Source organism: Gopherus evgoodei, chromosome 2 (assembly GCF_007399415.2).
Source record: "Gopherus evgoodei ecotype Sinaloan lineage chromosome 2, rGopEvg1_v1.p, whole genome shotgun sequence".
Lineage (NCBI taxonomy): Eukaryota > Metazoa > Chordata > Testudines > Testudinidae > Gopherus > Gopherus evgoodei.
The window spans coordinates 61,873,067-61,891,045 of NC_044323.1; the positions used below are offsets into that span (position 1 = coordinate 61,873,067).

Below are 17,979 nucleotides of genomic sequence, written 5' to 3' on the forward strand. Positions count from 1 at the left end.
ATAAGGTGCCACAGGATTCTTTGCTGCTTGTAAGGATGGTCTTCCTAAATGATCCAGGATATTACTTTTGTCCCCATTGTGACTGTCTGAATCTGGAGGAGTCTTTAACTTCACTCCAAGATGGCTTATAGCACTAGTTTTTACTGTGGTAGTTCTTAAAGGCCTCAGTCAATGGTCAGGGTCCATGGAGTTAGGCACTGTACATATAGACAGGTCCTGCCCTGAGAAGATCACAGTCTAACTTTGGTCATAAATGTTCTACATTAGATTAAACAGCCATTTATTCTAAAATTATTTTAAATAAAGCCAGGTTTCCTTATTTTAGGAGAGAGAGAATATCCAAGTAATCAAAGGTAAATCTATATCTGATCTAGGATTCGGGTAACAGCCTTGCTAGAGATTTTAGCCTACTGATTTAAACCAAAGCACATGTCCCACATACTCTTAGAATGGCTCTACCTTCACGCTGACCTGCTCTGGCTCTCTGTTAGAGCTCACTGCCCTCATAATTACACTTCTACCAATATACATTTTACATGATATGTTCCACCTTACCCAATATTTAACCAAAATTTGTTTCTCCAAGTCAAGGGGCATTCCCGCCTGCAATCTGCCTTTGTGCAATATTGAATAGATCAACAATGTCTTCATTTTAAAGGATCTGGGGCAATGCACAATTAAACAGTACTTGGGTATCTTATCTGCTACACTGACTTGTTAACCTGCTGGAGGCAAAGTTTGCTTCCCTTTAGTCAAAATCAAAGTTACCATCTGATGGCATGGCTACACTTGCAGATGTAGAGCGCTGGGAGTTAAACCAGCCCTTGGAGCCAGCAGCAGGGAAAGCTCTGCTGTGTGTTCACACTGTGCAGCATATCCACATTAGCAGCTCTTGCAATGCCGCAATGAGCAGTGCATTGTGATAGCTATCCCAGTGTGCAAGTGGCTGCAGCGTGCTTTGGAAAGGGTTTACAAAGCCTGGGGGGAAGAGCGTGTCAGCATGCTATCTTTTAAGTTCAGACAGTGGCAGGGGGAAACCTAACATCAGCCCCCTCCCCCCACACCTACCTGCTTCTGCAGCAGGAGCATTCCACACTTATGGTTTGCTTTGTTTCCCGGAGCAGATAAGCATATGCGCTGTCAGAAACAGAGCTTTGAAAGGAGATATCCACATGCCTGCAGCTGAGTTCAAAACAATGACCAGAGTGGCCACTTGACTTCAGGGGATTGTGGGACGTTTCCGGAGGCCAATCATAGTGCAGTAATGCAACATGTCATCCACACTGACACCCTGGCACTCCAGCCAGGGCACAGAAAGCTCTCTGCTGCCTCTGGAGGTGGATTACCAGGGGCACTCCAACCACAGGGTCCGGGTGCTCTAAGTGCCTTGCCAGTGTGGACACCTCAGGAGTTAGAGCGAATTAAATCAGCCCCGGGCTCCCTATCTTGCAAATGTAGCCCAGGCCTTAGTTTAGTAGTTATAATTGATATTGGATGATCAGTGGTTAACTCATCCCAACTCTTCATACACACACAAGGAATTTTTTTAGTCACTCTTTATATGTACATTGTAAATGTTACTATGTCTCTCTCTCAAATTCAACCCTCTGAAAGTAAGACACCTAACCCCACTGCAAAGAATTAATTCCTGATGAATCCCCAGGCCTTTTGCCTAGATATATACCAGTTCTAGTCTGAATCTGGCCCCCAACCTTCTTACTAGACCTTGAACCAAGGACATGGCAAGCAAGCGCAACGTTCTCTCCAACATTCACTTTTAAACTTGTAGTCGCCAAAGCCTGCATTAGCCATTTTATGTTATGAATGCAAAGTTTCTTTCTCCCCCCCTAGATAGACAAAACACAAAATGATGTAAGTGACTTCATTGCTTGCATAAAGTGTCAGATTGCTAACCCAGGAAAAACTTGCTGCACATGGAACTCCTGTGAACTTCACTGGGAGGGCTACGAACAGAGGGCTTACACAGAGCAGGTGTCAAGCTTAATCCTTCCACTTCAACTGTGCACCTTAACTCTTACTCAGAGATGAAAAGGCAAATTCATTCCCCAGGCAAATTCAATCTACAGCTTCGGTATGGAGGCTGCCAACTGAGATTGTATTGTAATCCCAGAAAACAAAACAAAAAAGGTTTAGAGATGTCATGGAGAAGGGCATATTTGTTCCTTGGCTACTAATCTAACTTTGAAGCAAGTTTATATGGCCAGGTTCCAAAAAAACATGACTGTAAAAGTTGACTCATGGAAATACTCACCCCCTGCCCCATGGTGGAGCAAAGCCAGTGCTGTGACACAAAAACTTCACTAAATTACAGTATCTGAAATTTGTTACATAATACCTGAAAAATCTAGGTTGATGCTCCAGATTGTTTTCTTCTAGAACCTTTCGCCGTTCTCTCTGCAACTGTTCAATCCTCTGCTTTTGCATTTCAGCTCCTTCAATATTCCCTTCCTCTAAAAACCTATAGTACACAATGATATAAGAGCCAAAGATTATTGGTGCTTCTACTTTGTTTTTGCGATGCCCTCCCATTGACTCAAAGTTTCAGAATCTGAACTCTAAAATCATGCAGTGTGTAGTTCAGCTATTGTGAACAATTAAATCGGCAGAGCAAGATTTTTCATTCACACAAAAGGAAAGTGATGCAACCAACTGGGAGGGGTTGCAAACACTTTGGAGGACAGGATTAGAAGTTAGATTACATTCAATAAAAGACAAGTGCAAAGGACCATAGACAGGGAGGAAAAATCCAATGCACAAATAAAAAAATGAAATAAATGGGTAGGCAGCAGTATTGTAGAAGAAGATCCGGGTGTTATAGTTGATCACAAATTGAATATGGATTTCCACCACATCTTCAACAATCACCACCCGTCCATCAAACACTCTCTGGAACATTCCCACACCAGCGTCATCTTCAACAACAGAACCCTACAAACAACTATATACAAGAAACCCACTGATCACCACACTTACCTCCACAGATCGTACTATATCAAGAAATTGGTTTCTACAGCCAGATACCACAGAATATGCTCCAGAAAGAAAGTCCAGGATACACATCTAGACATACCTAAAACTGCTTTCCCCAAACAAGGACACTCTGCCAGAGAGGTAAATTGCATCATGGAATGGGCCACCCAAATACCCTAGGAACACCTGTTTCAATACAGAAAAAAACCCTCACTAACAGCACAGCCCTAGTTGTCACCCAGCACATAGGGGTTCCAGTGTGGGTGGTGTCACACAATTACAATCCATATTTGATGGGGACCACATACTGAGGAAACCTTTCCTGAATCCTCTCTTCTGTTCTTCAAACCACCACCTAATCTTACCAAGTTCAGCATCAGAAGCAAGCTCCTCACAGGCCAGGACACACTAACTCAGAGTGGCACCAGATCCTGCCAGAACAATAGACAAAACCTGCAGACATATCTCCACTGCTATGATAATTAAGGCTACAAGTCTTTCATGGAGGTCGGGGAAGTCACAGATTCAGTGACTTTCTGGGACCTCCATGACTTCCGCAGCTGCAGTGGCTGGTGCGGATGACCCTAGAGCCGCCTGAGCACCTGGAACAGATCGCTGTACCATCTGCTGCTCAGCGGCCCCAGGCAACTGGTCCCAGGAGCTGTCCTGGAGGAGCAGCAGCAGGGCCACGGGCCACCCTGCAAGCCTATAGAAGTGCCAGTGGGTTCATGGGCCATCCCCCAGCATCCACTGGAGAAACACCCCCACCTCATAGCACCCAAAATTTAGTTAGGAGTATTTTTAGTAAAAGTCATGGACAGGTCACTAGCCATGAGTTTTTGGTTATTGTCCGTGACTTTTACTAAAAATACCCATGACTAAAATCATAGCCTTAATGAGGATCAATACCCCCTCCCCAACACTCTGTTCAATAACCATGGGTTCTACACATGCTTATCATAACATGTGGTGTACCTCATCCAGTGCATCAAATGCCCCAACAACTATATGGGTGAAACCAGACAATCACTACACTCTTTAATGAACTCACACAGAAACATGATAAAAAGACAAAACACCGTATCACCTGAGGATGAACACTTTTCACAAAGCGATCACTTCGTATCTGATCTGACAGATCCTCAAAGAAATCCTAGAGAACACCTTCAAAAGACAAGCTTGAGAGCTTAAATTCCTAACCAGGGCTGGCTCTAGCCATTTAGCAGCCCCAAGCATGGCGGCACACCACAGGGGGCGCTCTGCCGCTTGCTGGTCCCACGGCTCAGGTGGGCCTCCCGCAGGCATGCCTGCAGATGGTCCACTGGTCCCACGGCTCTGGTGGAGTGTCCGCAGGCGTGCCTGCGGGAGGTCCACCGGAGCTGCGGGACCAGTGGACCTTCCGCAGGGACGCCTGCAGGAGGTTCACTGGAGCCGCCTGCCGCCCTTTTGGCAACCGGCAGAGCGCCCCCCACGGAATGCCGCCCCAAGCACGCGCTTGGCGCGCTGTGGCCTGGAGCCGGCCCTGTTCCTAACTCCACTAGACTCTAAAAATCATGGACTCAGATACTGGCTCCTTACAACATATGTATAACACCCCTGACTGCAAACCCTTAATTGCCTACTTCATTTTAAGTGGTTTCCCATAGCATGTGTGAATCCCTTATGCTCAGTCCGTCTCAATTTCTTATATTTAGCTCAGGCACTCTGGTCATCTTTCCCAGACCTGAAGGAAAACTGAGAAGCTCAAAAGTTTTGTCCCCTTCACCAACAGAAGTTGGTCCAATAAAAGATTACCTCACCTATCTTGTCTCTCTCAAATTGAATATGAGTGAACCATGTGATGGTGTTGTGAACAGGAAAATGTCATTCTGAATTTATTACCAGGAGCGTCATATCTAAGATGCAGGTAATTCCTGCCCCCCTACACTCATCAATGGTGAGGCCTCTGCTGAGGTACTGTCTCCAGTTTTAGCACCATACTTTAAGAAGGATGTGAATAAACTGGTGAGAGTCCAGAGGAGAGTAACAAAAATGGTAAAAGGTTTAGAAATCAGTGTCTGAGGAAAGGTTGAAAAAATTGGGCATGTTTAGTCTAGAGAAGAGAAGACTGAAGGGGAACAAGATAATTCATGTATGTAAAAGGTTGTTCTAAAGCAGATAGTGATCAACTGTTCTCCATGGCCACAGAGTCGCAGTAGTAATCAGCTTAGTTTGCAGCAAGGGCAATTTAAGTTAGGTATTAGGAAAAATGTTCCACCCATAAGGGTAGTTAAGCTCTGGAATAGGTTACCTAAGCAGGTTGTGGGATCTCCATCACTAGAGGATTTTAAGAACGGGTTAGGAAAACACCAGTGAAAAGGTAGTGTAGGTATACTTAATCCTGCCTGAGCTCTGGAGGACGGACTAGACCAGTAGTTCTCAACCTTTCCAAACTACTGTACCCCTTTCAGGAGTCTGATTTGTCTTGCATACCCCTAATTTTCACCTCACTTAAAAACTACTTGCTTACAAAATCAGACATAAAAATACAGAAGTGTCACAGCAGACTGGAAGATTTCTGTGTACCCCCAGCAGTATGCGTACTCCTGGTTGAGAACCACTGGACTAGATGACCTCCTGCAGTCCCTTCCAGTCTTACATTTCCATGAATCTATGAAAACAAGTTCTGGAAGGCCATGTCTGCACTAGGTTCTCTCCCCCCAGCTCTTAAAATTTCCCATTTTTGCAGTTCTGCTGGAAACTCAGACAAGGCACTGATGGCTGTCAACATTTTTAACACCATAGCCAAGATTTTTCAAAAGATTTTAGGGCAAAGTCTCAATTTTGGAATACAAATAGCAACATTTTAAAGGTGCCTAACTTTCAGAGAATGCCAAGCACTCATCCACTGAAAAACAAGACCTTTTCAAAGGTGCCCAAAGTCAGGACCCTCAAATGAAGTCATCCCCCCCCGAAAAAAATCACATTGGAAAATCTTGGTCCATAACAACTAGACCCGCTCAAAGCCAGGGGTTAAAATGCTTAAATTTGATCTATGTTAGTGCTTTCACCACTGCTAGTAGTAAGTGGAGCAGCACTGGTGCAAGCAAAGGTGGGAAACAAAAGAGTCTATTCTAACGAGTCCAAGTGTGGAATAAAAAGCGACTCCATAAGGAGTAAAGAATATTGTATGAAAAAATGTATATGCAAAACATGTTACCTTTGGTCTGGCCTAAATCGTGTGTCTGTAGGTGGTAGGAATGGCCTACTCTGTGGGTCCAGTTCATTTAACTCTAATGCAAACTGTGTAAATCCATAACACTGCTCATAATCTTTAGGCATGGGATCTAAAAAGAAGCATGTATAAAGAATGCAAATTAGCAGGACTTCTCAAAAAAAAGATAAAAGTCTATTTTAACATGTTAAGGCTTTAAAGCTCACACTACTCCAAATAGCTTCCTGGAATCTCAGTCAAAATTAAAAAAAATGAATAAATTACATATTGCAGAAGGGCATGACTTTATAGCTTGATACCATTTTGGAGAGAGATGGGTGCAAACCATCAAACTTTGTGGGAGTTCATATTTGAATCCGATTGCAGAACTGAACTTTTTTGGGCTCATCTTTAAATTTTTAAAGTACAGGCATCCATTAAACGTCTTCAGAAACTTAAAAATATTCCTTTTATTTTTCAGAAATAAACCCCTCACACCTTACACTTGCCCAAATGTGGAATCAAGACCCAAAACCTGGAGAACACAGTGCAGAAAGTGAAAAAAATAAAATCCATGATTAGTTTCTTTACCAAAAGCAATATCTGAGAACGCTAAATACACAATTTAGCTTTTCAGATTTAAGTTTTACACATTAGAAGCAGAACAGCCAATTTGTGTACAATAATAATAAACCTGGGCCTAACATGTAGCATGAGATGAGGTATGAACATAGGGGTAAATTCATTCTCAAGCAAATTTAAATTCTGCACAAGAAAGTGTTGATTATACTGGTTACTAACTTGCTCGCCATATGCAGGTTGGTGAAGACTGGGTCCCACAGTATATACTCTCGTGCCATTTCCCAAAAAGCCGATGCACTACTTTCCCATCTCTGTCCATGACACTGCCTTCGATCTCATGCATATTAGGATTCCAATATTTTGCCTATAGTTAAAATGAACAGAAACAATATTGCTGCAAAGATAGTAGGATGAGCTATTTTGCCATTTAGATGTGTTATTGTGTAGGACTCAGGTAAGGATGCTTTTTCTTAAAGAATAACTATATGTAAGATCTGGGAGACACATCCATTCATTTTCATCTACACTACACAGTGTTACTGACATCAAGCAACCCCCAGTAATTTTAACTAGTTGACTTGCAAAACTCCTTTAAATGTTTATAAAAATCTCTGAAAGTTCCATTTTTTTTTAAAGGAAAAGTTAAGGTAAAGCAGGGATTGGACTTTGATTTTACAAAACCCAAGGCAGAACCAGAGATGGGTCAGATCCATGGCCTATTTTTCTAAACTCCTTCACTTCTACAAATTTGAGAGAGATTGATGCTCAGGTAAACTGTCCCACTTTTAGCCAGTTTACAATGTAGAATACTAAGATTTCCAGTACAGCTCAAACTTTAAAATCTCAGCTCCAAACACTGTATATAATGTCTCTGTAATTTTTCAATTAAAAATAAGCATTTGAAAATCATTTGAGTGCTACCTAGAAAGTGACATAGACAGTACTCCTTGGAACAAATCAACAAAAAAAAAATGAAATTTCAAAGGATGTTTTACAGTAGTTTATTTTCCCCTGCTGCAGATGAATGCAACTGCACTTACCATGTGGATAAAAGGGATGAAACAAACACTTGCTCCAAGAAACTTAGATAAGGAGAACCAGGATTTAGGTAAGTATCCCAATAGGATATGCAAAAGTCTCTTTCCGGTAGCAACCAGCCTAGTCACTAGATGCCTTACTGGGTTTCTAGTTGCCATGGGCTTCCAAGAAGTCATTTTAATCCACTGCTAATATAATTTTAAATTGGATGGTCAGGAGTACTTCATGTCTCCTCCTGAAGCACAAGCCTTACACAACAGCCCAGCTAAGCTAGTACACAGGGTACACAAAAGGCAGGCATAGAGTACAGACTGCTCCCCTTGGACTGCGAGTGCCAGTTCTACAGCTGCTGGTAAAAAGTAACTTGAGAGCAAACAGAACAGACTGCCCCACAGGGCTTTAGTGAGAGGCATGTGGGGAGTCACCACTAGTGGATACCTAGTGCCTGTCTTTAGTCAGAGGCAGCTGGAAAGTACCCACTCTTCCCTTATCCTTGTGGTTTCTTTCCATATCTTAGGAGTCTCCTCATACCAAGCAGCAACTTTTACTTTCTGCCTGGCCCTCCCTAATGAAATGCAATTCTTTTAGAGTTCTATTCTCCTCCCGATGGACAAAAATCTCCAACACACCAGTGTCAATTACAATTAGATCCAAGTGAAAATGTAATCCATAAGCAGTCCAAGGAACAAGAGTACCCTGCTGGACATGACTCTACTATATAGCATCCTCCTTACAGCAGCGCTCATTAGAAAAAGTATGATCAACAACGCTGTGGTGAGTGAAAGTCACACCTTTAAGAAAGTCAGTTTGCAGAGACAAGTGTCGTCATTCAGGTTTTTGATGATGATCTCTCCGTAGTGTTCAATCCATTTTTGCCCACTTAAGATGTTATGGATACAAGAAGTCACCTTATTCCACTGAAAATGGTCTCTGAAACTTGAAGCAAGATAAAGAGGTGAATGATGCCATCCCTAAAATAACCAATGAACTCATAAGAATGACTAATGGAGGAATTCTCTTATTAAAAAAAAAAAGTAAAATTAGTCTTTCCAAATGAATCAGTCTTTTCCCTTTCCCCTCTTTCTCCCCAGCAAGCACAACAACAACAAGAAAATCCATTTCCCTGAAAAACCTTTGCACTTCTGGTGCAAACCATAGCATTGAATTCAGATAGTTTTCTTAGCTAATCCAAAGTTAAAAAAACATAGTGCTCATATTGCATATAACAATTGGTTAAGGGAAGGAGCATTAAAATGCCCATTTCGTTAAGTGTCCACCGTTCATAGTCCCTCACCAACATCCAGGGCCTGACAAAGCCTGCTGATGTCAAGGGGAGTCTATTGACTTCAATTCACTTTCAGTCATGCCCTCACAGCTTGCACGCTAGGTAAGAGCATAACAACACAGATTTCATTCCTGAAGAGGCAGTTGCATATGAGAGCAAGAGCAAAAGGAAAAAATATTAACAAAAGAAAATAACTAACAAGGTAATTATATAACATTAACATCTATATTCCAAGGAAATTCTCCATTGTTAAATGCTCAGCATTGTTTTTAAAAATGTCTGAAAATGAACAGTTAAAGGAAGGTTGATAAGTGTTCATATATCCTCTCAGTTCTTATGGTCTCCAGTATATATGCATATTTAAAATACCACATTGGCAGAATTGAGGTTGGTTTTGGAATGTCCAATCTTCAACCTATAGAAACCTTCCTGCAACCAACACTACACTGAATACCATTTTCATAGGGTCATTACCTGCAAACTGCATAGGGTCCACAGACTACCTTCTAGTTCCCCAGCCCAAAACCACTGATATCTTGCCTCTTACCCTCCATCTACAGATTTCTCTCTCACCAATTCAGACTTTCCACTACAGACAAGAGATCACGATATATCATCTCCTAGTCTCCATATACAGTCCGGAAACATCACCATTTCCATACCCATAATTCTACTATGAGGCAGAAAGTCCAGTTTATTTACCTTATCCTCGCTCTGTGGAATGGAACACCATTACCCTCTCTATTTACCCTCAAAAATGTGAGGCAAATCACAGCCTTCTAATACTACAGAATGTCATATCTTTACCCAATCCAGTGTACACAAACTTTCATGTACTCCATTCATTACAAGAAGCTAGTACGCTAATAATCAAGAAGTGAAAAAAGGAGTTGACATACCTGTATCTGTAGAACAGATTCAGTTTTAGTCAATAATTGCAAAGAATTTGAAAGTTCCAATTAAGATATAAACTTATTCCAGATCTGCAAACACAACCTGAGATCTGAAAATCAAACTGGATTATCTTGTCTCTCACGTACCAGTATCATCGCTGGTAATAAAAGTATCTGAGGGCCATATCATGATCTCAATAGCAACAATGAAGACTTAAGCCCACCTGGGCTCTTGGATACCAGGCTGAGTTTACAGTTGTGGTAGTTTGGTAAAAATATTTTAAAAATTCTGAACTGAGCAAATTTGAGACAGCATCATTGAGACTCCATAAACCTGGAACTCCAGAATACCATTTTATGCAATCGCTTTTCAGACTAGAAATGCATTTTAAGTGACTTTCCCCAAATCACTCAAAGTGGAGAGAACTAGGAATATTACCCAGTTATCTTGATTCCCAATCCTGTGCTTTAATCATTACACTATGCTTCCTTATCTAATGTTTGCCCAAACTCCTTCCCTTTCCTCCAAATCTCTCTATAAATCCACCTGTTCCATTAATCATTTCAGTGACAGTGATGCATGGTCATGAGTTTGCTTTACATGACATTATTCAGGATTGTCTTTAAAATAGAAGGTTTTGGGACAGGGATCCACGCGGCAAAATAATGAAGAGGATGGCACAGTGTGCCAGTTGGACAGCATCATGAACATTTACAGTGATATATAAATTATGTTCACAGATTTTACAAGTTGTGTTGCCAAGGAAATCTAGGACATCAAAAGACAAAGAAGAGATGAAGAGGAAAGAAAGTACACAGAGGCACTGTGAAGAGAGGAACTTGGTAGGAGTACACTTGTGAATATTTCTCAGGGAATAGTGTTGGGGCAAGGAACCCCACCTTTAAGTCTTACAGTAGATTGCCAGACAGAAAAATGACTATTGCTGCTTCTATAGAAACCAGGGAAAGTGGGGATGGTGTTTGAGGGATCAATTCCTTCCTTTTTGCCCCGGTCTTTTCAACTCCTCCTGTATTCTCTCTCACTTTTAAAATAATTCTTCAGATTAAGATTTTCTCTCTCTAGCTCTTAAGAGTCCTGTGCGCTACTGAGTCAGTAATTCTAGGACTCAAAAGAGAGTCACTGCTTCCCAAAGGTGCCAATTCAGCAGAACAGGGGACAAACAGACTAGCAGGGGCAGCAAAGATAAAAGGACCTTTCAGTATCAAGGATACTTTTTAAATTACAATGAGAAGAAAGGAGGCGGCGGCCATTCAAATAACCCTTCACTGGGGCTCTTTGGCATAAACAAACCAAACTACATGGAATCAGGGTAGGGAGCAACATCATTTTGCTCATGAATTCAGGTTATGAAGAACAACTTGTGAGAATGATTTTAGGCTTTACTTTTGTGGGTTCTATTTCACAGATCTATGTATACTCTTCTTTATGTACCACACAGCACAGAGTCGACTTAACAGGAATAAACTAATAAATGTGGACTTAATCATCTCTTCAGGATAAACCTAATCTTCTTAGTTCACCACCCCCTGAGCCTAGACAGGAACTTGATGTAGTGTTTGCATTGCCAGCTAATAGCTACACATTTTGTTTAATCTGTATATATGTACAAGCTTTGTCTGTCTAGCCAGAGCTTTTAAATGGCTGGTTAATTCAGTTTTGTTGTTTAGGAAAATAGCAGGTTTAAACGGAACACTGCTCAAAACTTTAGACCCCTGTCGTGCAACAAAAGATTGCAATAGGCCAGATTCTAGCATGGCGTTTTAATCTTTTGATCTAGTAAATGAGTACTCTGTGCCACAGCAGCACAGGAACACCTTGTCTATTTCTTTTCTTTTCAATCAAGATATTAATTAAGCACTGAAGCTGTGTAATTCATCACATTAGCTGTTGATTTCACACACAAGAATATGCTGCTTTTGCTATTTCTTAGCAATAATAATAATAATAATAATAAATTATTTATATTGCAGTAGGGCCCAGAATGATTGTGTTAGGCACTGTAGAAAACACAGAACAGAGTCCCTGTCCCAAGGAGCTCTCTCATTAAGGGCAGTTAACATAGCCAAAGAAAAAAAGAGCCCATGACCCCCATATACTACAAGTACGAAGCCTGCAGCCTTCCCTTAAAAAAAAAAAAAGGATGAATTAATTTTCTCACTAAGTATTTGTTAAACAATTCTAACTGTGTATGGACAGAAGAGCTGCTAAAGGATTTTAGACTTTACCGATAGCAAAGGCTCTGAGAGGTATACTACTGTACTGTAGTTGGGATTCTATTTTGTAAATGCAGCCCTGCTTTGTGTGTGGATAGTAACGTGTTGATGCAGCACTTACGCTGGCAGAGTTATATGTGTTGTACCAACTGGAACGATTTCCATGGACTTTCCCCAGAATTTGTTTTTCCATCTCACATCTGAAACAGAAAAACATGGACACATTTAGCAGTAAATACAGGTCAATAAAACTATTTCTGAGTGGAATTATTTTGAAAAAGCCTGATGTAATAAAGTGTTTGAGATACTAACCAAAGCATCAGCTATTGACCTGCACAGCTCCATATAGTTTTGCATTTTTCCAAGGGACGCATGTCTAATATTTCAACCAGAAAGTCAACGCCAGAAGTAGAAGAAAATGAAGACAGACATTCTTTGAGATTTTGTTCAAATGAATGGAATTTGAATGAACAATTCCTAGATAACATATACTTCATTCACACTTAATATTTTATTAGAACAAGGCCATCTCCAAAAGCAAAGCCCATATTTCAAGGAGATTGACTTGTGAAACACACAAAGATATGGCTTCTGACCCAGTGCAAGATGGTGCAGTTCTGGGGTGCAAGGCTGGAAAGCTAGCAGGGGAAACTGGCTAGAGCCTCTCTGTTGCTGGTTCATGAGTGGCTGGGAGATCATTCCTATAACTCCGTTTGGTGTCCCCCTGCCTGGGGATGTGTGCAAGTGCAATACATGTCAAAAGGTTTGTAGCTTGGCAACAGCATCACAGAAAGAGGTATGGCCTAGGGTTCCCAACTTTCTAATTGCACAAACCACACACTCTTGCCCTGCCCCATGCTCCGAAGCCCCGCCCCCATCCTCACTCACTTTCACTGGGCTGGTGCAGGGAATGCAGGAGGAGGTTCAGGATGCAGGCTCCGGGAGAGAGTTTGGGTGTAGGAGGGGTTTCCAACCTGTGGCGTGGGTGCAGGGTCTGGGACAGAGTTAGGGTGCAGGAGGGGGCTCCAACCTAGGGTATGGGGGTTTGGGATGTGGGCTCTGGGAGGGAGTTAGGGGGTTCAGACTGGGACAGAGGGTTGGAGTGCAGGAGAGGGTTGGGGGTCCAGCCACATGGCGCTTACCTCAGACAGCTCCCAGTCGGCGGTGCAGTGTGGCTAAGGCAGCCTGCCTGCCCCGGCTCCGTGCTGCTCCTGGAAGCGGCTGCCATGTCCGGCCCCTAGGCAGAGGTGCAGACAGGCAGCTGTGTGTGTTGTGCAATGCTCGCCCCTGCAGGTGCCACCCCGGCAGCTCCCATTGGCAGCGGTTCCCAGCCAATGGGAGCTGTGGAGGCAGCGCTCGGGGTGAGCGTAGCATGCAGAGCTTTCCTGGTCACTTCTGGGAGCTGCACGGAGCCAAGGAGCCTGCCTTAGCTCTGCTGCACCGCCGACCGGACTTTTAATGGCCCGGTCAGCAGTGGTGACCAGAGCTGCCAGGGTTAGTTTTCGACCAGGCACTCTGGTTGAAAACCAGATGCCTGACAACCCTAGAGATAACCCCAGGTTGGTAGGACAGAAGACTCAGCAGTCCACAGTCTAGGTTGCACCCCGGGAACCCTGTCACATTTAAAGACCAGTATATTGGAAACATCAAAAAAAAACGTAGCATAAGAATCCAGAAAGCTTGGATAACATTTGTACCAAATGAGGAGTTAACTGGAAGCTATACCTATGGTAGTCAAGGCACAGATACTGCAACGGTAGGTGCTTTACAAGAATAGAGAGCTCCAGCAGATATCAAAGGTCTCCTTAACATGTGACAGTGGAATAGGCAACCAAATGTTTCAGTTTCATAAAGGGGAAAAAAATGGTTCCCAGAAGACACAGCATGGTCAGAACCCACTCTCCTGCCTCACAAAGTTTTAGTGATGTCATTAAGGAGAAATACGTGTCAGAGTCAGCTTAGAGGACAGAGTTACAATAGAAAAGGCAAGGTAAGGTTGAGTGGGGACAGAGGAGCAGAAAGAGGAATAGTCTTCAGAAGACCCCTCACACAAACTGCCACTCAGCATCCAGTTCCTCCAAAACACACGAATGACCAAATTCCAGGAACCATTGCTTTCTCGAGAGGAAAGGAGCCTCTTAAATTTAGAAAGCCTGAAATACTCCATCCAGACAGCCTTGCCAGGATCAGCAAACCTTGGACTAGACCAAAGTTCCCTCCTTTTAGCAAAGGAGGATGTAGGATTGGGAAACATTCACACCATACTCACACATTCCTCACACACTAGCTGCTTTAAAATTAAATTTCTTGGTGTTTAGAGTTCCACACATGATGAGGACTGTCCTGTGGGAAGAGATGGCAGCCTTAGCCCCTGCATTCTCCTAGCAAAAGTCAAAGTGTTGTCAGAGTTCTCTAACAGCTCATCCGACCACTTTTTAATGAACTACATGTGCCCTGGTTTTGTCTTCTCAGGCACCCAAAAGGAAACTTTAGATTCTCAGTTACAAGGCCAGATTCTTTCTGGAGGAGCATTTTGTTCTCACAATGCACAAGATGTTATCATAGCCAGAGATGGTATTTAACAAAAACACAGTCAGCCACTTGTATCAGTGTCTTCAGTTTTAATAGACAGTTTCTGCCTTGCCATGATACTATCTAGTCTTCCCTGTATATTGTCTGGTCTCTTTTGCCTGAACTTTTAACCATTAGCTATTTCAGGTCAAGAATAAAGGACTCTTGTTTTGTATTTATTTGCAAGGCAGAGGAATATGTTGAATGATCAAACCCACACTAGTAAAAGCTCCAATTTTAAATATGGGCACGGGTATAATAGCTATACTGAAGTCAGGCAACACAATTAAAAAACAGAGTTAAAAGTTGTAACCCAGATAAGCCATGCATTGTCAAACCTCTCATGTTCAAAGGCTTTAACTCGGTTATGGGAACATGGTTAGGTCCCATCTACCCTATTTCTTACACTATGAAGTATATTCATAGCCTCATAGACATTAGATGGTCATAATGGTCCCTTCTGACCTTAGTCTGATCTCCTGCATAGGGGGAGGGATAGTTCAGTGGTTTGAGCACTGGCCTGCTAAACCCAGGGCTGTGAGTTCAATCCTTGAGGGGGGCCACTTAGGGATCTGCGGCAAAATCAGTACTTGGTCCTGCCACTGAAAGCAGCAGGCTGAACTCCCTGACTTTTCAGGGTCCCTTCCAGTTCTCTGAGATAGATATATCTTGAATTATTATAATAATGCAGGCCACAGAATCTCACCCACCCACTCCTGTATCTGAGACACTGAAGACCTCAAAACATGGTTTAGAGACTTCAAGGTGCAGAGAATCTTCCAGCAAGAGACCCGCGCTCCATGCTTCAGAGGAAGGTGAAAAATCCCCAGGAGGTCTGCCAATCTGCCCTGGAGGAAAATTCCTTCCCGACCCCAAATATGGCGATCAGCTAAACCCTGAGCACGTTGGCAAGACTCACCAGCCAGCACCCAGGAAAGAATTCTCTGTAGTAACTCAGATCCCAGCCCCTTTAGCGTCCCATCACAAGCCATTGGGCATATTTATCACTAATAGTCAAAGACCAATTAGTTGCAAAAATTAGGCTATCCCATTATACCATCCCCTCCATAAACTTATCAAACTTAGTCTTGAAGCCAGATATGTCTTTTGCCTCCACTACTCCCCTTGGAAGACTGTTCCAGAACTTCACTCCTCTGATGGTTAGAAACCTTCATCTAATTTCAAGTCTAAACTTCCTGATGGCCAGTTTATATCCATTTGTTCTTGTGTCCACAATGGTACTGAGCTTCAAATAATTCCTCTCCCTCCCTAGTATTTATTCCTCTGATACATTTATAAAGAGCAATCATATCTCCCCATAGCCTTCTTTTGGTTAGGCTATAACAAGCCAAGCTCTTTGAGTCTCCTTTCATAAGACAGGCTTTCCATTCTTCGGATCATTCTAGTAGCCCTTCTCTGTACCAGTTCCATTTTGAATTCATCCTTCTTAAACATGGGAGACCAGAACTGCACACAACATTCTAAATGAAGTCTCACCAGTGCCTTGTATAACGGTACTAACATGTCCTTAGCTCCTTGCCTAATGCACCCCCAAGACCACATTAGCTTTTTTCACAGCGATATTACATTGGTGGCTCATAGTTATCCTGTGATCAACCAATACTCCAAGGTCCTTCTCCTCCTCTGTTACTTCCAACTGATGCCTCCCCAGTTTATAACAATAGTTCTTGTTATTAATCCCTAAATACATGATCTTGCACTTTTCACTATTAAATTTCATCCTATTACTATTACTCCAGTTTACAAGGTTATCCAGATCTTCCTGTCTGATACCACGGTCCTTCTCTATGTTAGCAATACCTCCCAGCTTTGTGTCATCTGCAAACTTTATTAGCACATTCCCACTTTTTGTGCCAAGGTCAGTAATAAAAAGATTAAATAAGATTGGTCCCAAAACTGATCCCTGAAGAACTCCACTAGTAAGTTCCTCCCAGCCTGACAGTTCACCTTTTAGTATGACCCACTGTAGTCTCCCCTGTAGCCAGTTCCTTATCCTCCTCTCAATTTTCATATTGATCCGCATCTTTTCCAATTTAGCTAATAATTCCCCATGTGGAACTGTATCAAATGCCTAACAAATCGAGGTAAATTGAATCCACTGCATTTCCTTCGTCTAAAAAAATCTGTTACCTTCTCAAAGGAGGAGGAGATCAGGTTGTGTCATAAACAGATAGTTAAGGGTTAATATCTCTTTTACCTGTAAAGGGTTAACAAGCTCAGTGAACCTGGCTGACACCTGACCAAACGACCAATCGGGGGACAAGATACTTTCAAATCTTGGTGGAGGGAAGTCTTTGTTTGTGCTTTTTGGGTTGTTCTTTGTTCTCTCTTGGGATTACGAGGAGCCAGTTGTGCAACCAGTTTTCTCCAAGCTTTCTGAAACAATCTCTCAGGTTCAAAATAGTAAGTAATAGCTAGAAAGCAGAATAGTCTTCTTGTTTGTTTTCTTTATTTGCAAATGTGTATTTTTGCTGGAAGGATATTTTACCTCTGTTTGCTGTAATTTATACTTAGGCTAGGGGGGAGGGAGTACCTCTGGTTTAGGTAAAGCTGAGACTCTAAACATTTTCCATCTTGATTTTACAGAGATAATTTTTACTTTTTCTTTCTTTAATTAAAAGCTTTTCTTTTTAAGAACATGGCTGATTTTTTTTTCTTGTGTAAGACCCAAAGGGATTGGGTCTGAACTCACCAGGGATTGGTGGGGGAAAAGGAAGGTGGGGGGGGGGGAAGGTTAATTCCTCGGTTTTAAGATTCAAGGAGTTGAATCACAGTGATCTCTCAGGGTAACCCGGGAGGGGAAAAGCTGGGAGGAGGCAGGAGGGGGAATGGTTTATTCCTCTTTGTTTTAAGACCCAAGGGATTTGGGTCTTGGGTTCCCCAGGGAAGGTTTTTGGGGGACAGAAGTGCACCAAACACTATATTTTGGTTGGTGGCAGTGTTATCAGATCTAAGCTAGGAATTGAGCTTAGAGGGGTACATGCAGGTCCCCACTTTCTGGACGCTAAAGTTCAAAGTGGGAATAAGACCTTGACATGGTGGCACAGCAGTGGGAAGTCTAGGACCCAAAAGCCACTGAGTTTTTTTTTGTCTCTCCTTTCTAACTGTTTGGAAAGCAATCTGAGAGAGGGTTCAAGTTGAAAGCAAAAGCCAGTAGCATTTTTTTTCCT

General features: G+C 42.4%; 1 protein-coding gene and 1 long non-coding RNA gene across 10 annotated transcripts in view; one reads left to right on the forward strand and one right to left on the reverse strand.

Annotated features, from left to right (window-relative positions):
- Positions 1-17,979, forward strand: part of LOC115645751 — a 952,243-nt gene that overhangs the window by 356,759 nt on the left and 577,505 nt on the right. The gene's annotated exons all lie outside the window — the stretch shown is intronic.
- The window catches only part of OSBPL3 (oxysterol binding protein like 3), a 132,682-nt gene that overhangs the window by 2,172 nt on the left and 112,531 nt on the right, over positions 1-17,979 (reverse strand). For all 8 annotated transcript variants that reach the window (XM_030550786.1, XM_030550790.1, XM_030550793.1 and 5 more), the window contains 5 exons: positions 12,339-12,417; positions 8,596-8,740; positions 6,986-7,130; positions 6,191-6,317; positions 2,357-2,479 (listed from right to left, as the gene is read on the reverse strand). In XM_030550786.1, coding sequence (XP_030406646.1) covers positions 2,357-2,479; positions 6,191-6,317; positions 6,986-7,130; positions 8,596-8,740; positions 12,339-12,417 — 619 coding nt within the window. The remainder of the gene's footprint in view (positions 1-2,356; positions 2,480-6,190; positions 6,318-6,985; positions 7,131-8,595; positions 8,741-12,338; positions 12,418-17,979) is intronic.